Consider the following 19747-nt stretch of genomic DNA (forward strand, 5'->3'; position numbering starts at 1 on the left):
CCAGTCTGTCTCTGCCTTGAACCAGACTGGGCCTTATCTCCAAAATATTCCTGCTCTGGGCATCATGCCCTTCTTGGACTTGCTGTGGGTGCTAAGTTCCAGCCACCCATTTGGGTCTCTTGTTGCCTTCATACCTTGAAAGATGGCCAGGGCAAGCCTAGGGGATAGGCAGAGGGCTCAAAAAGCCCCAAATGCCTGAGGTGACCTAGACCCATCTTGGGCACTGCACCTGGGTTCTTGAATTTCTTTATGTGGTTACACAGAGACCAGCCCTGGGAGCCTTAAATTTTTCTGGACTGTGACTTGAAGGCCAGCCTTGGCGTTCCTCCAAGGGGTGGGGGTGGGGCTCCTCTAGGTTTACAGAAGGGTAGGAGGAGGGGGCTAGAACTACATGAAGAATCTGTCCTCCATGCCTCCCACATGTAGAGTTCTATACTCATCAACACCACAGCCAGAGGGTGGGTGGGCAAGGCAGAGAGAAGAAGGGAAAGTAATTTTTTATCCATTTGACAGATGTCGTGTTAAAATCTTGTAGGGGAAGGAGGACTGTAGGTGGGGGGAGGAGCAGAGGAGGAGATAGGTTGGAACTAATAGTTCTAATGTTGTATTAAATGTGGCCATCTGGTCTAAGGTTGTGAGAACAGGAACAGCATTTAGTAAGGTGCACTGTGACCTGCTCCTATATCTGGAGAAGTGAGAGGAAAAATAAATGGATTTCAATCAACTTAAACCACCTTGAAGTCTACTGAGCATGCCCACCCAGGACACAGGCTTGCAAAGGCTCTAGCCTTGGCAGGCATTCCAAGGAGAATGTAATTGTCTCCTGGGGAGTCCTTATGGCCCAAAAGAGAAATCTGCATTTAAACAGTCCATCAGAAAGTGAAAGATGGTTTCCAGTAGCTTATTGATTTCCCTCTTCTCCTTTGCTCCCTGCAAGAGAAAAGACATTGGCCAAGGCATTTAGCAGTGTTTCTGGTCCTTATCAGGAGCATTTCCTGTTCAGGGGTGGGTCATATTTCTCCTGACAAAGTCTAGCACAGTCCTGGGTTCCCAGCAGACATGACAAATGGTGGATGAGCAGGAGTGGTCAGTGAGCATTCACTAGATCAGTCCTCAGGGGACTCAAATTAGCTGAGCTGGCTCCCCTTCAGACTGTGTCCTTAAAGACTATGGAAAGAGGGATGCAACATCTAAACCTAGGCTGCCAAAGAGGACACATGAGAAGCACAATCAGACCCACCCTTAGGGCCCAGGAAGGATAGCATCCGGTCTGTGTCTGCAGGAAAAGTGATTGTGCTTATAACAAAAGAACTTCAAGTAGGTCAGGTAGGCTTATATAAGAGATCCTCTGCTTGTCTGGGCTAGGTGGAGGAGGTGGGGGTGAAGAAGGGAAGGGACCCAGGGAAGCTGACTGAGGGATAAAGCATCCAGTAAGATGCTAGGGCTTGAACCAACTCTTCTTGACTCTGTCTCGGGCTCAAAAGCCTGAAAGAGTAGATTATTATACTCAGAGAAGGCCAGGATTGGAGACTCCCAAGAGCTAGCACACCTAGTTCAGTCCAACATTTTACAGATAAGAAAACTGAGGCTCTAGTAAGAGGAAGTTACCTAATGTGTCAAGTTAGTCAGCAGCAGAGCCAAGATTAGAAACCAAGCCTACAGTCTTTTAGAAGGACAGTTGTCAATTGTTTTGATTAAAAATTGTCAATTGGTAAAAAAAAATAAACACCTACCCCAGTATCTAAATGCTACTAATGTAGTATGTGTTTTATAAAAAAATCTCCACAGAAAATAGAAATTAAATGATGAGATTAACTATTTAATATATAAAGAACTTCTAATATTTTCTCCATGAGCTTCATTTTGGAAATCAGTTTTAGACATTTTCTGGTGCTCTTTCCTCCCTCTGCTCTACAGATGTCACCCCTTGAATACTACATCCAGCACCTGCCTCACCCTCCTCTCAGGGCCCCAAACAAAGTTGACCCTCCCTGGAAATGAAGGGGTAAGAACACCTCAGTATGAAGGCTAGGTGAAGACACTTCCAGTATCTCCTTTATCACCAAATGTCTTTGCTAAGGAATCTGAATTTCAAATTTATACTAAAATGAAAATGCTAGTGAAAAAAGTGGGATGGGAAGAATGGGCTCCAGGCTTGGCTTGATTGCTGACTTGCAGTATTGAACTTAAGCAGATATAACTCCTCCCTGAGCTAGTTGGACTAGGTTATCTCAAATGGAAAGTTGGGGTTGTCTTTGACAGATGCTGCTGTCTTGCTTCTAAAAGCAGGTTTTGTCAAGAGACAGAGGGAAGTTGAAGGAGACATGGAAACAAGGAAGGCAGAAGAGGGAGGGGGTGGGATAAGAAAGGTCAGAAGACAAAACTTGACTATTTCAAATTTTTGCCATGGGCTACCTCTACCCAGAATAGAGCTCTAGTACAGGAACGGCCTTTGGGTTCCACTGCCATAAGGAAGAATACTGCTTTCTCCACGCGGTTCAGGCCACTGGGTTCAAGCCACCTAAAGTAGCTTCCAGAAAAGAGTAAGCAGCACCCCTACCATGTGCTAAACACAATATAGTTCTAGGTTGCTGTCATATTCAATTCACATTCATGAGCTCACTAGATCCTCCCAGCAACTCTGGGAGGTAAGAAGAGTAGGGATGAGACCTTGTTTTAAAGATGAAGAAACAGGATTGGACAAAGGAAGTCCCTCAGGTAACGCAGAAGCAGAGGCCAAAAGAGAACCCAAATCTTCTGACTCACAGTCCAATATTTTTCTAATAATAAAAAATGGCTATCATTTACTGAGTACTTAGTGTGTGTCAGAGACGAATCTAAGTTTTTACATATACTAACTTGTTTGATCCCCATTTTAAAAATGAGAAAACCATAGTACAGAAAGATGAAGTGATTGCTGAAGGTCACACAGGGCCAGAAGCAAAACCCAAGTAGTTTTGCTCTAGAACCAGGGCTCTTAACCTCTGTTCTCCACAGCATATCCTCATGCTCCTACAGGATCACAGAACCTTCAAGGTATAGCAAGGTATAGAACAGTGTGTATATTACCATAAAAAAGAGAAAAAAGAATATATTCATATATGTTTATATATCCATAGAACATTTCTCTGGAAGGACTCACTGATGGCCTCTGCAGAAGAAGCCAAGTGGCTGGAGGGCAGGGCTAGAATGAGACTTTTCACTGTGTACCCTCTTGTACCTTTTGAACCATGTGAATGTATTTCCTTTTCAAAAATAAAGTAATTTTTAAATGAGGTATCTAGGGTCAAGAGAGCTGAAGAAACTGTGTGGCTGCTTCTTGGCAGGGCTTTGGCGACTAACCGTTCCCTATTCACCTCTCTGGTTTCTCAAACTTGAAGAACAGAAGGTGTCTCTCTCCTTTTTTCTTCCAGTTTCCTCACCCTTGACATTGCTTGTCCAATCCCCCAGAAAGGCCAATACTGTAGTCATTATACAGATTTTAGCAGCACAAGTGAAAATAGCAACAGTTTGGGTTAGGCTCCCACAGCCAGTCTGTGAGTTACAGGAAAATAATGTATTAGCAGCAGGACAGATGATAAAAGACACAAAAGGCCTTCTTCCCCAAGGCCTGAGCTCCACAGACTCTTCCATCTCCTTCCTCTCACCACTGTGTCTCATTGTACCTACCCACCCTTCTCCCGGGCTGAGAAAGCAAAAATAAACAAGCTAGAAAGGCTCTAGGAAATATGGCCTAGCTTGCGAGTCTGTGGTGTACAAGGAAGAGCACACTAAGGGAGAAAAAGTCAGCCTAGCTGGATTTTAATGTCCACATCCAGGCCAGGTGAGAGTCAGCCCAGATGGTCTCAAAGGACCCTCCCAGCTTTGGTTTTTGGATTTCCACTATCATCTCTCAAGAGTTGGCAAAATATTCCACAGATCAAGGCCCTTAAACATTATTTCTTCAGATACCTTTAGGCCCAACCCCTTAGGCAGGTCAGTCACACAGGGCTTCTGTATCCAGGAAGCTGTGAGGAGGTGGGGGTGGCCAAGGTAGATCAAGTGCCTTCAGGGATCCTCCTGAAGTGAATTAAATGGGCAGCACAATTCCCTCTCACAACAGCTAAGCATCTTCTCCAACGCTTCACTGCTTCCAATATGCAAGAGACAAGTAGGACATGAGCTGCTGTGGAAGGGATGACAGGTCAGTCAGTGTGCCTCTCGTGGGCAAGCAGGACACTTCTGGGGAAGGCTGGGCCCCAGAGAGACCCCTTCCTTGCTACGTGTCAGAGACAAAGCTAAATTTTTAACATATGTTAAGTTGCCACCAGCAGCTTCCTTTTAGCACTGGATTTCATTGGGTGGTAGCTTGGGGCCATAGAAAGAACACTGAATATAATCTGAAGGCATGGCTTCTAGACCTGAATCCACCACTACCTAATCCTGTATCTTCAGGCTGGTCCTTCCTTCTCTGAGACTCAGTATACCCATCAGCAAAATGGAGACAATTACTACTTTAAAAAGGGTAGGGGTAAGGAGTTGAGAAATAGACTGAAGATAAGCTCCTAGATTACCTCCAAAGTACCTGTAATCACACCCTGGATGAACTCTTAACAGTAGTAAAACATGTTCAACATTTTACAAGGCACTTTTCACACACTTTGTCACCATGAATTCTTGCACCCCACAATCCTGAAACTTAACAGTTAAGCCCATTTTACACACCAGAAAACAGACTCAGAAGGAATTTGCCCACAATTTATGGGATGAGGAGAATTCTGAACTTGTGCTACATAGTCTAGTTCCCTACCCACCCCCTTCAACAAAGCAGGTGAAATGGCCCTGGGCACAGAACTTAGAATAAGACACTTTATCAGAGCCAGTACTGGCACTCGAGGTTACTTCCTCTGGCAGGTGGCAGGTACAGGCCATCTGAGATTGCCTTTTCTAGTTAAGGAAGGAGACCCTATTTCTGATGCTCCCCACTTTCCCTACATAGAGTTCCTCAGGAGCCAAAGCTATATGACCACCTAAATGTTGCAAACATGTGTTCTGGGAAAGGATTGACCTGGCACTGAAAAGCATCTGTATGAGTGAGGGTGATCCAAGAATGACTCTGACCAACCTGACATCATGAGGTTGCCTCTCCCTGGCCCCCTTTTTGGCCTTTTTTTCTACTGCTACTCTGTAAGTCAGGCTCAGTAGTTGGCATGCATCGAGACCAGCTTAGGGATAGGTTAAGTACAGATCTGTTGGTGAAGAACATATACATCTGCAAAGCATTTTCTCAACTCTGAGCCTTGTCGGCGTCTGAGAGACAATACTGACGATTTTACCTATAGACCAAATAAGACTCAGACAGAGGAAGGGAACCTGACTGAGACATACCCTAAGTGGCAGAATAGCAACTGAAATTTGTGTTTCTTGATCTCAAGTCCAAAGTTCAGAAACAGATATGAGGCTGTCACAGTCAACAGTAATCCACTGGGGCTCTGAGGCTGCTGCTCCAGGCAGACCTGGCATACTCTGGCCACCTGTCTCACTGCTTCCCACCCTTCACCCAGACCCAGTCTAGGGCCCCCTCTTCCAGCTCCAGCCTTTGGTACTAAGGGCCAGAACGGGCTCCCCAGGACACCCCGACCTGGTTTCTAGCTTGAGAAACTCTAAAAATAGCCCTCATTAGTGGGGCCAGATGGCCTAAGCTGGTGTGCCTAGGGGCAGGGCTGTGGTCATTAAGCATGTGGCTGTTTTCTCCTACCACCACTGACCAAGGAGAGGCTGAGCCTCTGCCCCCGTTTATGCATCCTACTACTTCCCCTCACACCCTCCAACTCACAATTTAGATATACTTACTCTGGTCCAAGTTGTTACTTCATTCCCAAGAAAAACAAACTTTAATATTCAGTTACTTTAGGTTTTCTAGGATATCACTTCACAATCATATCATTCCCTAATGGTTTGTAACTACATTGGGGGATAGAGGAGCAGGCTCAAGCTTTCTGCATTGATCAGTGTCAATGTATCTTCTCCATCTGCCTGTTAACATCTCAGGGCTCAGTTCTAAGTTTTGTTTGAGTGGTGGAGCCTGCTATAACACATGCCACCTTGAGTATCCATTTTATTCCTGAGCTCACTGCCCTCTGAAGCCTGATTTCAGGGATAAAGATGCAGAGAAAAGTGATAGAGGCCCACCAGATGGGGCCAGTGCCCTGTTTTGCCCACTTGGAAGACTGAGACAGCTGGCTGGCCTTAGGGGTAGAATGTGTTCTGCATCAGAGGGTGTCCCATAGGGATGTGTGGGGCATGTGAGTGTGTCCCATAGGTGTGTTCAAATGTGTCTCAAGGTGGGAGAGTTGTTTGTCCACGCAAGTCCTTAGGAGTGTGTGCTTTGGGGTAGAAGTATATCTGAGTATGCATCTCAGTGTGCCCTACATGTCAGTGTACAGTTATGTTTTATATGTATCCATGTGTGTCCACACACAAATTTGCATAAGCATGCCTCACATGTGTCTGTATATATGTACCCTACCTGTGCCAAGTGTGTGCAAGTGAGTGTGCCCTATGGTTAACTGAATGTGTGTGCTCCAAGTGTGTCAATGTGAAAGCATACCCCACATGTGTGTCCCATGTGTATCCCAAATATACTCAACATATATCGGAGTGTGTGCATAACATGTGACCTATAGTGTGTGTGTGTACATGTGGGTATGGGTAGAGGGCATGGATAGACAGCAAGACTGAACTAATTTCCCTCCTGCACAATTTGTTTCTAACAGGTGTCCTCTAAGACACTTGGATTAATCTCCTAAGCAGGTCAGAGGACATGGGTTTGAATTTCATCTGTCAGTTTCTGAATATGGTGTTCATAGGTGCGTTCCCCAAGAGGATTAGCCACCACTCCATTTATCCAAGAGGCCTCAAAAATATGAGGTCTAGCAGCCAAGAGTTGAACAGAGAGACAAGACAAGGATCAAGGACCAACTATACGACTTTGGGCAAGTCCTTGACTCTCCCCAGACAGCAGGTTCCCAAGCAGTACTGTAAGGGAGTGGGCTTATGGGTTCTTCCTCATTCTCATCCAGTGACTTTCTCAGTTTAAGCACCATGGACTAACACTGGTCCCTCCCACCACCACTACCACCACTATAAAAAGACAGTGCACAGATATATGCATATGGATTAGCACCTACAGCTGTCTCGTTCTAGCTAGGCCCCCTCTAGCCCTGGACAAGCTACTGGTTGTCTCCCTACATTTGTCATTCCACACTCATTTTTCCAGTGTCCTGAGCCACCTGGAGTAAAAGGGATAAAGTCCTAAAGGCATACAATCTTCACTAAAGCTCAGGCAAAATGAGATGGGGTTTACCCAAAGCATTCCTTCCCCATCCTTTGGGATGACTGTGGGAACTAGTGATGGTACTAAGCCAGCTTTTAGGCTCAAGGCACGACCAGATAAATCTACAAAGAGAAAACCTCCAAACAGGGCACGAAGGGCCACAGGATCTAGGGCCACTCTTCTGCATTTGGCGAGGCCTCTCATGCATCCCTGGATGATATGTGGGTGGACTTATCATAGGTCAAATAGATGTACCTGAGCTGCCTATTAGTGGTTCAATGCCAACCTAGCCAGAGTTATATAGTGACATCTGCCTAGTTTTCTCTGCTATCTTGATTAACTTTTATAACAAGACATAGATAGAAACAAAGTGCAGAAGGCATCTTTAGAATGAACTCCTTGCCCAAGACCATTTGGTATGGGTGGGTTGATAACAGCTAACTATATATGCTATGCTCTTTCTAGTACACCACTGCTTTTAAGAGGAAACACTGATAGTTTCAATTTACTTAGCCATAAAATGGGAAGAATCCTGGCCTTGCTCACCTCATAGAATTGTGAGAAAAGACAAATGTGGCAGGAACAAAAAACTATACAATAGTCTTTATCTTCTTGCCCTGTCCCCGGGGCAATGAGAATTTTCCAAACAAAACAATACAGATAAAGGTGAAAAGTGCAGATTTGTTCTAATTAGGTCATTTGTCTAGAGCCTGCGATTTCTAACATAACTCTTAATCATATCATGAAATCCAGTAATGCTCATCACAAATTCTAGCTAAGGACCTGGGAGCAAAGAATTGGTTTTTAATTTCCAAGTGCCTAGGTGATTCTGGCTTGATGGACTTGAGAAGGCACTAAATAAAAACACAATTAACTTTGGCTTTCTTCCACATTCCTCTTTTATCTTTGCAGGAGATAGGGAGAAAGAAAGCTAGTTTGGTATTCATAGCACCATGTGTGGCCAGGTGGCGGGATGGGTGGAGCTAGGGGTAAATAAAAGAAAGCTTCTTATAAAGAAAAAATATCCCAGCTTCCCACCAATGACCCAAGACATGGGCTGGGACATAGGGATTCTATCCTTCCAAGGGAGGAAAGTAAAAGAGGCCTCGACGTTGTAACACAGAGAAATGAGGCACAAAGACAATGGGATTTGTTCAAGGTCACCCAGCAACTAAGTTCATATTTGCGGCCCCTCTTTATTCATGTGTAAGCTTTTCACTAACAAATCCTTTCCAGAGAGCCTACCAAGTGTCAGACCCCTCCACTACAGCAGTCACCCAGAGATTTCAGCCTCAGAAAGTTCTCAGGGATTATCAGCCTCAATTAACAGAAAAGAAAACCAACTCAGAGAGGCTAAGTGATTTGCCCAAGGTCACAGAGCTAAACAACGACAGACAACTAGTTCAGTGATCCTTTGCTTTCTATCACACCATATAGATTTCCCTTACCATCCCTGAAAGACAAGAGCAGCTTGCAAGTCTCATGGGTCCAGGAACTCACATCCTTGCAAGGCAATGCTCTAGCTCCAGTACTGCTTCAAACATACTGTGACATGGAAACAGAGGCCTAGTGGGGAAGGGTTTTGATCAAGTTCTGGGAGCAAGGTAGGTACAGAGCCACAGCTTGCTCTTAGGGGGGCCCAAGGCCATTTTTTTCTCCTGCTAAAGATCTGCCTTCCATATGCTGTCTCTCTGTCATGCATGCATAATTTCCCCTCTTCACTATGCTGTTTCCTTGGGTGAGCCCTTTCTCATTCTGAGCCTAGTTCCCTAGCCTCCAAAATGAGGGAATTGGACTCAAGACAGCTGTAACACCCCTTTTCTAGAAGATACAGCTGTCTGGAATGACTTTAAATGGCACTGTAACTTCCAGAGCTTGAGCCCAGATCAGGCAATATATGAAGATACATCCTTGAGCCTCATTTTTCTCATCTGTAAAATGCAGGTAATCCCAGTTTTACCTACTTCACAGGGCCAGAGAGAAGATCAAGTGAGACAATGTGCAAAACCCACTGAAAAGTTTAAGACAATGTGAGAGAGAGAGAGAGAGAGAGTCAAGAATCAAGCGAGCATCCACTAGCCCCAGTTGCTTTTCTCTAAATCCAAGTAGAGAAAGTGTCTATGCATGTTTTATCCAATAAATCTTCCTGAGCCCTCCTATGCAGTTCAATCTGGATTCTCAAGACAAGCACCTCAGGTGGCTACAAGGTCCAAAGGAAATTAATAAATCCCTCCACTCCCTTTAGGCCCTAAACACGAAGGAGTCTCATCATTTTGCCAGTTCTGAGACTTCCCACCATGCCAGCTCTATCAAAGCCTCTCCTAGGGATGCCTGGCTCCACCATGCCTCTTTCCCAGTGCCAAAGCACCCACTGCCCAGCCCTCCTGCCAACCAGCAGGGTTCACAGAGGGAGGAGGAAGGAAGAGAGTGGGCAGAGGAGAGGCTGTGGGAGGTACAGCTAAAAGTAGATGCTGCCTTTAGGCACCACACTCTGAGGGGGTGGGGGTGGGCTCTTAGCACATCCTTCCTGCAGCCAGCTGGGCACGGAGGTGCATCCTTTCTCTCCTCTAATGAAGGCAGGCAGACAGAGAGATGAGAGCTGTCAGAACTATTCCCAGAGCTGACTATGGACGCACAGTGCTAGCCTCCTCTGGACCCCGAGGGTGGATGGCTGAGCAACACGGTGTTGCATCCAGGGCTCCTTGCCTCAGAAGAACTGATGTAGTCTGCAGGAGATTCTGTGCTCCCCCCACCCCCATCTGACTGCCTGGCACCCTAAGGGCTCTGACAGGCCTGTTCCCCTTTAGGAGGTTACATAATACTCTTGTTCTCCCAGCCTCTCTGTCAGCTCTCTCTCTCCAACCAAACCTGAGAGGGCATTCAGGTCTCTGATACAGCCAAGAGAGCATAGAGCCAGAACCCTATAGCAGAGGTAGCAGGTTATAGGGGGCAAGGGCCTGATTTGATGACTCAGGAACCCAGACCCATCACTGCAACCTTGGATAAGTCCCTTTCCCCTTCAGTGCCTTAATTTTCTCACTTGTAAAACAGGAAGGGGAGAGGCATGCAGATCTCCAAAGTACTCTAATCTCTGCCCCTATGTGATTCTCTATGTGAATCCTGGCCACATAAATGAAAGACAACCCCCCACCCCGCCTCCTACATCCAAGGTTGTCCTATCTTCCAAGAAATCTGGCTGAGCTGGGCAGATCCTTCCCCACTCTTCTAATTCTAATTCCCCTAATGAATAAGATCTGCACTTGCAAGCCTGGAACTCTAGACTCTGTCCGCCACTTCTGTCCCAGGCCCATTTCAACCAGACAAGTTCTGCTTTTTCAGGTTTTATAGAGAAGCTTCTGGCTCAAATTTCATTTGAGAACATGATTCTTCTACTAAATCTACTCCTCATTTTAGTGACATGGAAACAGAGGCCTAGTGGGGAAGGGTTTTGATCAAGTTCTGGGAGCAAGGTAGGTACAGAGCCACAGCTTGCTCTTAGGGGGCCCAAGGCCATTTTTTTCTCCTGCTAAAGATCTGCCTTCCATATGCTGTCTTTCTGTCATGCATGCATAATTTCCCCTCTTCACTACTACTAACTCTCAACCTTGATACTCAAAGACCAAATGCCCAGTTCTTGTCAGGGGCCTGAAACTAGCACAGAAGACTGATAAGAACAAGAAAGAACTGGCCTCAGACAAATCCCTCCCTTAATGTCTCCTTTTCCACCAGGTTTTCCCTTTGTTCCTTTCTTCAAAGTTTCCTCTTGAGTTCTGCTCTATGTCAGTGGCGGCTTTTCAATTCTCAGAGTCATGACCACATTCTGACCACAGAGTCCACTATGCAGGTTACTCTGGAAGAACTGCAAAGATATGCTGTCAAGAGGCCTGGGTTCTAGGCCAGGAATTACCACTTTCTGAATGTGTGACCTTGAGTAAGTCACTTAATCTCACTGTGCATCAGTTTCCTCAACTACTTCCAGATTTGGGGGAAAAGCCAATGAAATAACTAGGAAACTTTATTCATTTAAATTCTTATTAACTTTAGTAGTAGTATTAATTAAATGAATGGCTACTTAAAATTCTGCAGGAAGGGGTTCTGGGGTGTCAAAGCAGCCTGCCCCTTGCCTCCTAGGCTTTCCCAGAGCTATGAGGCTGGTATTTATCTATAAGAGGCAATTCTCAATTATCCATGCAATATGTCTCTTTAACAACAAATACTAAATCCCATAGCAGCATCCCCCTGACACTCAGTTCACTGTAGGGCTCCCTTCCTTGTGGGCAACCAGTGTGTGCTCAATGAATACAACCTACAGTTCAGTTGTCCTAGAAGAAACCTAAGCTAAATATAATTAGGAAGGCAAGTCTATTACCCCCTAAAATCACCCTGTGCATTCCAAACCTGCTATAAGAGATCTTTGGATTACCTACTGGTTTTGAATAATATGCTTAATCATTTTGATCATTAGTATTAATCACAAAGTAAGCACAGATCATTAAAGCTGGAAGAAATCTTTGAAGCTATCTAATCCACCTGACCTTATTTTACAGATGAGGAAACCGAATTTCAGAGGGGAGAGGTAATTTGACCAAGGTCACCCAGCAAATGAACAGAATCTTCTGCACTATTATAGAAAATGCATAGGGACTAACTATTTTCCTGAAAGGTTCAAACCATCTCACAGCTGATAATTTAAAATCCAAATAGGTCCTCAGACTACTCACTCTCTAGGGTTGAGTCCTCCTTTTTAAGGTGGGCACAAGCCCCTAGAATTCATCAAGGCCCCCACAATCCTAGAATAAAATCTCACCATCTGTGAAGCCTGCCTATTCATGTGTGTGATAAGCCAGATTCAGGCTGAGCTGACATTTCCTTTGAACATAGCAGTCATCCTCATCCCTGGCTGAACATTCCTGTCACCTCAGGGAGCTTTTAAAAAAATATTGATGCCAGGGCCTCACCATGACCAACTCAATCAGATCTCCCCCAGAGATTCTAGGAATTGTTGTTAGTCTTGTTAACTCCCCAGGTGATTCCAATGTGCAACCAGGGCTGAGAACCACTGTGTAAATGGAAACAATTCAGCCAACCAAGAGAAACACAAAGAGTTTCCTAAACTGTTTGAAAACCAAATATATTCTTTTTTTTAACATCTTTATTGGAGTATAATTGCTTTACAATGATGTGTTAGTTTCTGCTTTATAAAAAAGTGAATCAGCTATACACATAACCAAATATATTCTTTTAAAGCTAAATCTATGATGTCCCGCTTTTCCAAAGAGGGGCAAAGAAAGTGGTACACAAAACTTACAGTTGTGGCACTGACCCTCAGGCAAATTCTGGACTCAATTAGGAAACATATGGTTTGGGGGTACTGAAAAAAATTAGGGAACCCTGGAGCCTGCAACAGGATTTACCAGGGGTAAGATGCCAAGTGACTCATATTCCTTTTTTCGATAGGGTCATCGCCTTGGTAGATGATTGCTATGAAACTAGCATACATCTTGATGTCCACAAAGCATACAACAAATCCATCATGCCGCATTATCCTCATTAACATGCTGACAGGATAGATGATGGTAGCACCCAGTGGATTCTGCACTGGCTGACCAGATATACACAAAACTTAACCAGCTCCAACTCCAAGAGGCAGCTCTGATAAGTTGCCAGAGGAGCTAGCATTAACCCCATTATATTAAACATTTCTTTGAATCAACAACTTGGATGATACTTATTCAGTTTTCAAATGATGCAATGCTAGAAGACTGCTAATCTGTTTCATGGCATTAAGGGGAAAAAATGTAAAATGCCAAAAGCTAGAATAGACCAACCAAAAAAATAAGTTTAACTGATGCAATGCTAGAAGGAACTGCTACGTTTTGGCACAATGAAGCAAAATTTTTAAAAACCATAAAAGGCTAGAGTAATGGATCAGCCAAACAAAATTCAATAAGTTTGGTTCAAAAGGCCAATTTCACAACAGCACAGAGGACTGGACTAGACAGCAAAGGCTTTGTGCCTACAGCCCAAAAGGCTCTTAACCCTGGCTGCATGTTTGAATCACCTTGGGAGCCTTAAATTTAATTAAAAAAAAAAAAAAAAAAGCTGCCTCGGACCAATCCCGTGAAAATTAAATCAGAATCTCCCAGAGTGGAGACTTGGCATGGGTACTTAAAAACTCTCCAGCTGATCTGTATGTTCACTGAGGATTGAGAACCAGTAGAAGACTGCAATATTAAATATTTCACAGACAGATCAAAGTCCCTTTGTACTTGATCCTGATCAGGTGGCACCTGGAGTAGCATGATCAGTTCTGGGCAGCACATTTAAAAAATATATATAGAAAAATTAGAGTTCTTTAAAAGGAAGGACAATTGTATGAAAACTGTAGTTCCTTCAAAATATTCTGTATTTTAGACTTCACCAATTCACACTGCCTTTCTCCTTGAAGATCCCAAATAGTGAGTTTTCATAAGACTAAAGGGAACCGTTTGATGTATATTCAAGATTAAAAGGCAACATTTTATTGAATAAAGAATTCTGTGCCGAACTGCTATATAAATGAAAGGTATGAAAAAGCACTAAAATTGAAAGCAAGTAGCTGAGGAAGCTAGTATGACTTCAGGGGTGACTCACACTCTTCCCCTTCCACCTGACTCCATTCAGCTTCACACTAGCTGGGAATGATCAACTCTGACTCTCTCCCACTCTCCATTTGAAAGGCAGACCCACTCTCCCATCCCACCAATCTCTCTTTTACTTCTCTCATCTGTAAAACCAGGAATAACAATTAGCCCTATCCACTTCACAAGGCTGATGTGATGCTCAAAATTAGAAAAGATACGGAATTGCTCTGTAAACCCTATAGGCCCATGCACTGACAAGGGATTATTAGTATTGTCATTACTGGACTGTTTCCTGAGTCTTCTCTCTCCACTAGGCCCTGCCCCCTTCTAGTTTTTCCACTCAGTACTTTGGTGCCAGGGCAAAGCACCATGCCAAATACTCTTGAGTATCTATACCCACCTAATGACAGGAAATACTCTGGGTAGACATGAAAAGAGCTAAGCTTTGATCAAGGATTCCAGGAAAGCCAGAGACTCAGTTGGCCTAAACAAGTTGCAGAGCTAGAAATAAGAGCTCGAGAGTCTAAGATTCCCCACCTCCATCCCACTTCTTGGGGCAAAGCCACTGGGACTGAATCCAGATGGTCTGTGGGAGGTCTTCTGAGGAGGCAGTTATTTTTGGAGAACAGGCTCAATTCCCAATCATGTCTCTGTCCAGAGCAAGTACTCCACAGGCCAAGGAGAGCAGAGGCCAAGATGGCAAACAGAGGCAAGAAGGAGGACATGCTTTGGCAGCATCCCTGCAACTGCCAGAGTGTTTCCTCTGATCACAGCCAAGCACTCTCAGTCTAGGCCTCACCATAGGGCAGAAGAGCACCTCACCCAAAGGCTCACTGGGATCCCTCAGGTCCCTAGCAACTTAATCACACACACACACACACACACAAACATACAAGTGGATGAGAAAATCTGAGTCAGGGCCCAAGCCTGTTCACCAAACCAATAATCAAACTGGCCTATCCAATTTGCCGAGCCATCTCAGCTGGAAACTATTCAGAGACCAGCAACACAGAAACAACAACAACAAAAATAAAACAAAAAAGAAAAAGCAAATTCCACACTGCAGCTGGGCTGGGCAGGGTTCTCTAGCCACAAACAAAACTGGGGCACAGTGCAGAGGCAGATGTTACAGGTTCTGACAGATAGAGGCTGTCTCAATGGGGGGTAAAGCACTGCTCAGTTTGTTCCCACCATGCTATCCCTTCACCACCTCCCTGTGTCAGCCAAAAGGCATGGTAGACAAAAATATTTTTCAGGGCCTGCAGACCTCCTTGCACTAAAGCTAGGCTGTGAAATGGCTCATTTAATCTTAAGGAGAAGGCGGTGACTATAGAGGGATTTGAACCCAGGAGCCTTCCAATAAACAGTCCCATGGCTGGGATGCAGCTAAGCTCTGTATACCTTCTGTGGATATGTTTTCTAGGCATTTGCAGGCAATGAGGATCTTGCTCTCTATTTGTCCTCTCCCCAAAAGCACCTCTTCAAGTCCTGCTTGCCAGCTCCCCCCCTTGCTCCAAAGGCGTTGGTGCCTGGACATTTAAAGTGTGGGCTCTGGAGCTCAGCAGGAGCTGAGTGATGCAGGAGTTGCTAGGATACTGGTTGAGGACATTTTCTTGAATCCCCTAGTGGGGAGCTGGGAGCCAAAATTCCTGAGCTGGTAGCAAAAAGTTATCCTCTACAAAGGAGTCAGAGAGGAGGAAAGGGAACAAGGAACTTGGTCAGGAATAGTTGGGACACATCAGAGAGGAAAAGCCCTCTTCCTTCTAACCCACTTACAGCAGGGATGGTGGGGGAAAGAGAGGAGGCTGTATCAGGGGAGGTAGGAAAGTTTTAGAAGGGGGAAGATGAAGAGGCAGGAAAGGAAAAAAAAAGTCAAAATGCAGAGGGTTCCACTCCTCTCAGCTGCATTTTTCATTTTCTCCCACTCTTTTCTCTTTTTGCATACCCTCACAAGTCTGAAGGAGAAATGCCAAACCTTTAGGAGTCACACAAGTAAAAAGTCACCCTGCTCTCTACTCCCTAAACTCCCTTTTAGCTGCTCTAGGGTGGCCTGCCATCTGGCTAGCAACATCCCCTTATTTGCCTAGAGATAAGTTAATTTGAAAAATATTTACCCATTTCACAAACTAAATTACTGATGAAAGGGCTCTTTCAAGCCACCCCTTTAGTCTGAAGCTGTGTGTGGTAGGGGGAAAACTGGTAGGGGGGACACTCATCCATCCTAGCACCAGTCAAATCCTTATAGGCCATAGCACAAGGAGGCCTTTCAGAACTGTGAAACTGCTGTTTTTCCTCATTCCTAGCACAACCAACCCCCATCCACATTCAGGAGTGTGCACCCCTCCCCCCACACACACACAGAGTAGGGTGTGCACACACACCCACGTACATACTGTCACACACCCTACACAAATACATTCCCAAAGGCTTTCTGCCAAGGGTCTGTCAGGCACCCAGAGGTGAAGGCTGTGGCATTTCATGACACATAATTTGTCATAAACCTGGCTCAAAGACCAGCCTTGGAGAACCCTTTCCCCCTTGGGGGAAAAAAGTCAAAAAGCATTCTATTGTTGTAGTCCAGTTTTCTTCCCACATAACTAGGTAAAAAATCTCTTAGGTAAAACTTAAGTTTCTCCAGATACCAGCAAACAGATATTTCCTCCCTTCCCACTCCCATCACCCCTTGATTAACATTTCATTTGCCTTTTCACTTGTCTTTCCAGTTCACCAGCCTCTGATTTCAACTGCCTATGGACACCCAAAATCACAGAAGGCAAGAACATAGTCCAACCATCCCCAAATGCCAGTGTTATAGGGAATCCCAAACTTACTGAGGAGGAAAAAATTGCTCAATGTCAAACAGTCACTGAACAGAGAGGACGGAGGTCTGCAGCTGCCCATCCTACAGCCTTTCCTCACTCTCCAACACTGTCTCAAAACAAAGTGCCCAGCTAAAATATCAGTTTGCTTTAGACAATACTGTTGGCGCAAATGCAGGGAGGGATGGGGAAAGGGACTCACTAGATTCTCTTTGCAAAAAACAAGTTCTTAGTTCAACCCAGGGACTCCCACAAAGGGACTAAAGAGTAAATAATAAGAGTCAATGCCAGCAGACTTCCCAGATCATGCTTACACCATGGTACCAACTGAATTAAAAAATCAGTTGCTCACCCACACAGAACCATTGAGAGCACACCCTGAGGCTCAAAACCTCTTCTAAAACCATAAAATAATACTCTTTGGGTCCTGAAGTCAGGACAATTTCAAGAGCCCCCTTCACAGCCTTCAAAATCATTTCCAAAGAGTCTGAACAACAGTACATGGAACTTGAGAGCACAATGCCAGCAGATTTGCACATCACTCATGAATAGCCGCCCACATGGGTGTACAGGGAACATGTGTGTGGATGTGTATGTGCCCTGATTCATTGCTACATGAGACATAATTGGCACTCTTTCAAGTCAGGTAAGAAACAGAATGAAGAAGACCTGCCTACGTCAGTGGGTGGGGGGTGGGGGGTATTATGAACACTGGCATCAGAGACAATTTTTTTCCTGGCTTTGCCAAGAGCTTTCTTAGGGGAAACAGAAATATACAAATAATAACAATAGCAATATTAACAGCAACCACCACCACTACCACCGGATACAGACATGCAAATAAGTGTCAAATTGGAATGCTGCTTCTAGCTCATGTTTTCCAGAGCTTTCATCCCATTCCATCCAGACTTTTTTTTGGGGGGGGGTGCTCAAAACTCTCAATTTAGCATGATACATACTTTCATTTTGTCATGGAAACCTTCTAATTAGAAAGACTTCTGATTTTAAAGAACAAACAAGGAAGCAAACAAAACCACTTTCTCATTAGCACTAGCAAGTTCTATTTAAAATGTAGTTCAAGAACATCTTTGCAAATGAGACTACCCCAAAGAGGCATATCTAAATACATTATTCCCAAGGTAGGTAGAGAGCTGGCTTTTGTTGTTTTTTGGAGGACATACAGAGAAAATCCCCAAACTCAAATTCACAGGTACAATCTTTGGGAAAAAGAACCAAACAGTTACTGTCAATGTCTTCTCTTGCTAATTCATAAAGATCAGAGAACGCTTTTATACCCCATTCCATGATTCCAAAGAAATTGACATTTAATGATTTAAAAAATGTTTTAAAGGTGGCTTCTTTCCAAATTGGAAATTGTAAACCCTGTACAGCAAATTAAGATTCAGAGAACACAGTCACCAACTGCCAACACAACGCACCCCACCACATCACTTTCCAAATTCTCGCTTCTCATTAGAGACTGAAGAATCATTTTCCCTAAATTCATTCCTTGTACCAATTTTTCCCTCTAAACATCTAGTGCAATACTGTTTTCCCTAAGATGCCAGAAATTCATCATACTCTTCCCACAACCCCCCTTGCCCCAAACAAACCCAAATGCGCTTCTGATGGCAAGAGAGAAATTTTGACTGAAATTCTGTGATGGAATTTAAAGGTAGTTTTAAAGAAAACGAATTGACAAGACACCACAATCAGCAAAGCCATTGTATAAGGACATAGAGCTTGCTTCATGAACGTCACATAGGTGGAGAATGCACACACACACATGCACACATAAATAGAAAGCATTTCTTTATCAACAGTTTCACTTAAGCAATAAGCAACTACACTCACAGGCATACTTAAAAGACAAGACATAACAAAAGATTTAGGGAGATAATATACCAACGTCATACATATCACAGCGAGGCCATGTTGAAGCTCAAAACGCTTTCCCCCCTGAGTAAGAAAGCTTGCTCTTTCTCTCCCTCTCTTTCCCTGTCTCTGTCTCTCTCTCTCTCTCTCTTTTTTTTTTCTTTCTTGGAGGTTCTCGGGATGAAATCAAAACGAGAGTTCGAAACAGCTCAGGTGGCTGGACTCCATTCAGCGCGTTCCCAGGAAAAACATGAGTATGACATTTACAAGCAGGAGGACTACAATCACGGCAAAAACGACTACAGTTTGCACATCCAGGGTCATGGTGCAATGCAGAACACTGTAGTGTTCCAGATGGGGGGCCGGCAGATTGGGAGATGTCAGTCTCTGTTCTGTCAGACTGTCCATACAGCCACCATGCTAGAAAGGAGAGGAGGAAGTCGGGTGGTTGGGGAAGGGCTGGGTTTGGCGCCCGAGTTTGATATGGGAGGGGGGGAAGGGGGAATGGGGACAGGGGTGCTTGCTTCCCCCCTTCTCAGAACTGAGCTGATCTTTCTTCCCTAGTTGAGAAATCTTAGCTTGCGCTTAAGTCGGCAGAGTCCAGCATTCTCTCTCGGGCGCCACGGAAAAGGCAAAATCCTGGCTTTCAAAGGGAAAGGCGGGAGGAACCAGAGCGAGGTTCTCCGGCGCCTGCTCAGTCTGTCTGTCCGGGGGTGCGTCCGTCCACCTGCCTGGCTGGCTACCGGTCAGTCTCGGTCTCCCCTACTTCTTCTAATTCGCTCGCTTTCCTACGCTCTCTCTGCTCGCGAAGCTCCCGGCTGCCAGCCACTCTTTCGATCCCTGCCTCGCTGGCTCTCTTCCTCTCCTCTCCCCACCCCCCAATCCAAAGACTACGTTTTTATTCTCCGAGCGACTGCCGGCGCCTGCGTGAGGCACAACCCAGGCTGCTGACAGGCCCGCCGGCCAATAGCAGGTGCCGCAGAGGAGCGTTTACTCGCCGGGGGGCGGTACTTGAGCTGGCGTGCTACCCGCGGCAGCCAATCGGAGAACCCACGGTTCCCCCAGCAGGCCCGCTTCATCCAGCCCAGCTGGAAGCCCTGGCTGCCAGTTCTGGC

At 45.0% G+C, this 19747-nt stretch overlaps 2 protein-coding genes across 8 annotated transcripts in view; both read right to left on the reverse strand.

The window, feature by feature from the left end:
- ARHGEF9 (Cdc42 guanine nucleotide exchange factor 9) overlaps positions 1–19747 on the reverse strand; it is a 231232-nt gene that overhangs the window by 188262 nt on the left and 23223 nt on the right. The window contains exon 1 of one of the 7 annotated variants that reach the window (XM_082376651.1): positions 18667–18805. The exons of 4 other annotated variants lie outside the window; for them this stretch is intronic. In XM_082376651.1, coding sequence (XP_082232777.1) covers positions 18667–18675 — 9 coding nt within the window. In that variant the 5' untranslated portion in view covers positions 18676–18805. Of the gene's footprint in view, positions 1–18662; positions 18806–19747 lie in introns of those variants that run through there. 2 more of the 7 variants (XM_082376652.1, XM_082376650.1) reach the window with 2 other exon arrangements.
- On the reverse strand, positions 18861–19511 carry LOC309620418 (uncharacterized protein; the record flags this gene model as incomplete). The annotated part of the gene is made up of 1 exon (XM_082376762.1): positions 18861–19511. The coding sequence occupies exon 1, from the start codon at positions 19038–19040 to the stop codon at positions 18861–18863; it is 180 nt and encodes a 59-aa protein (XP_082232888.1). The 5' UTR covers positions 19041–19511.

Source organism: Balaenoptera borealis, assembly GCF_965194805.1.
Source record: "Balaenoptera borealis genome assembly, chromosome: X".
NCBI classification, from domain to species: Eukaryota; Metazoa; Chordata; class Mammalia; order Artiodactyla; family Balaenopteridae; genus Balaenoptera; species Balaenoptera borealis.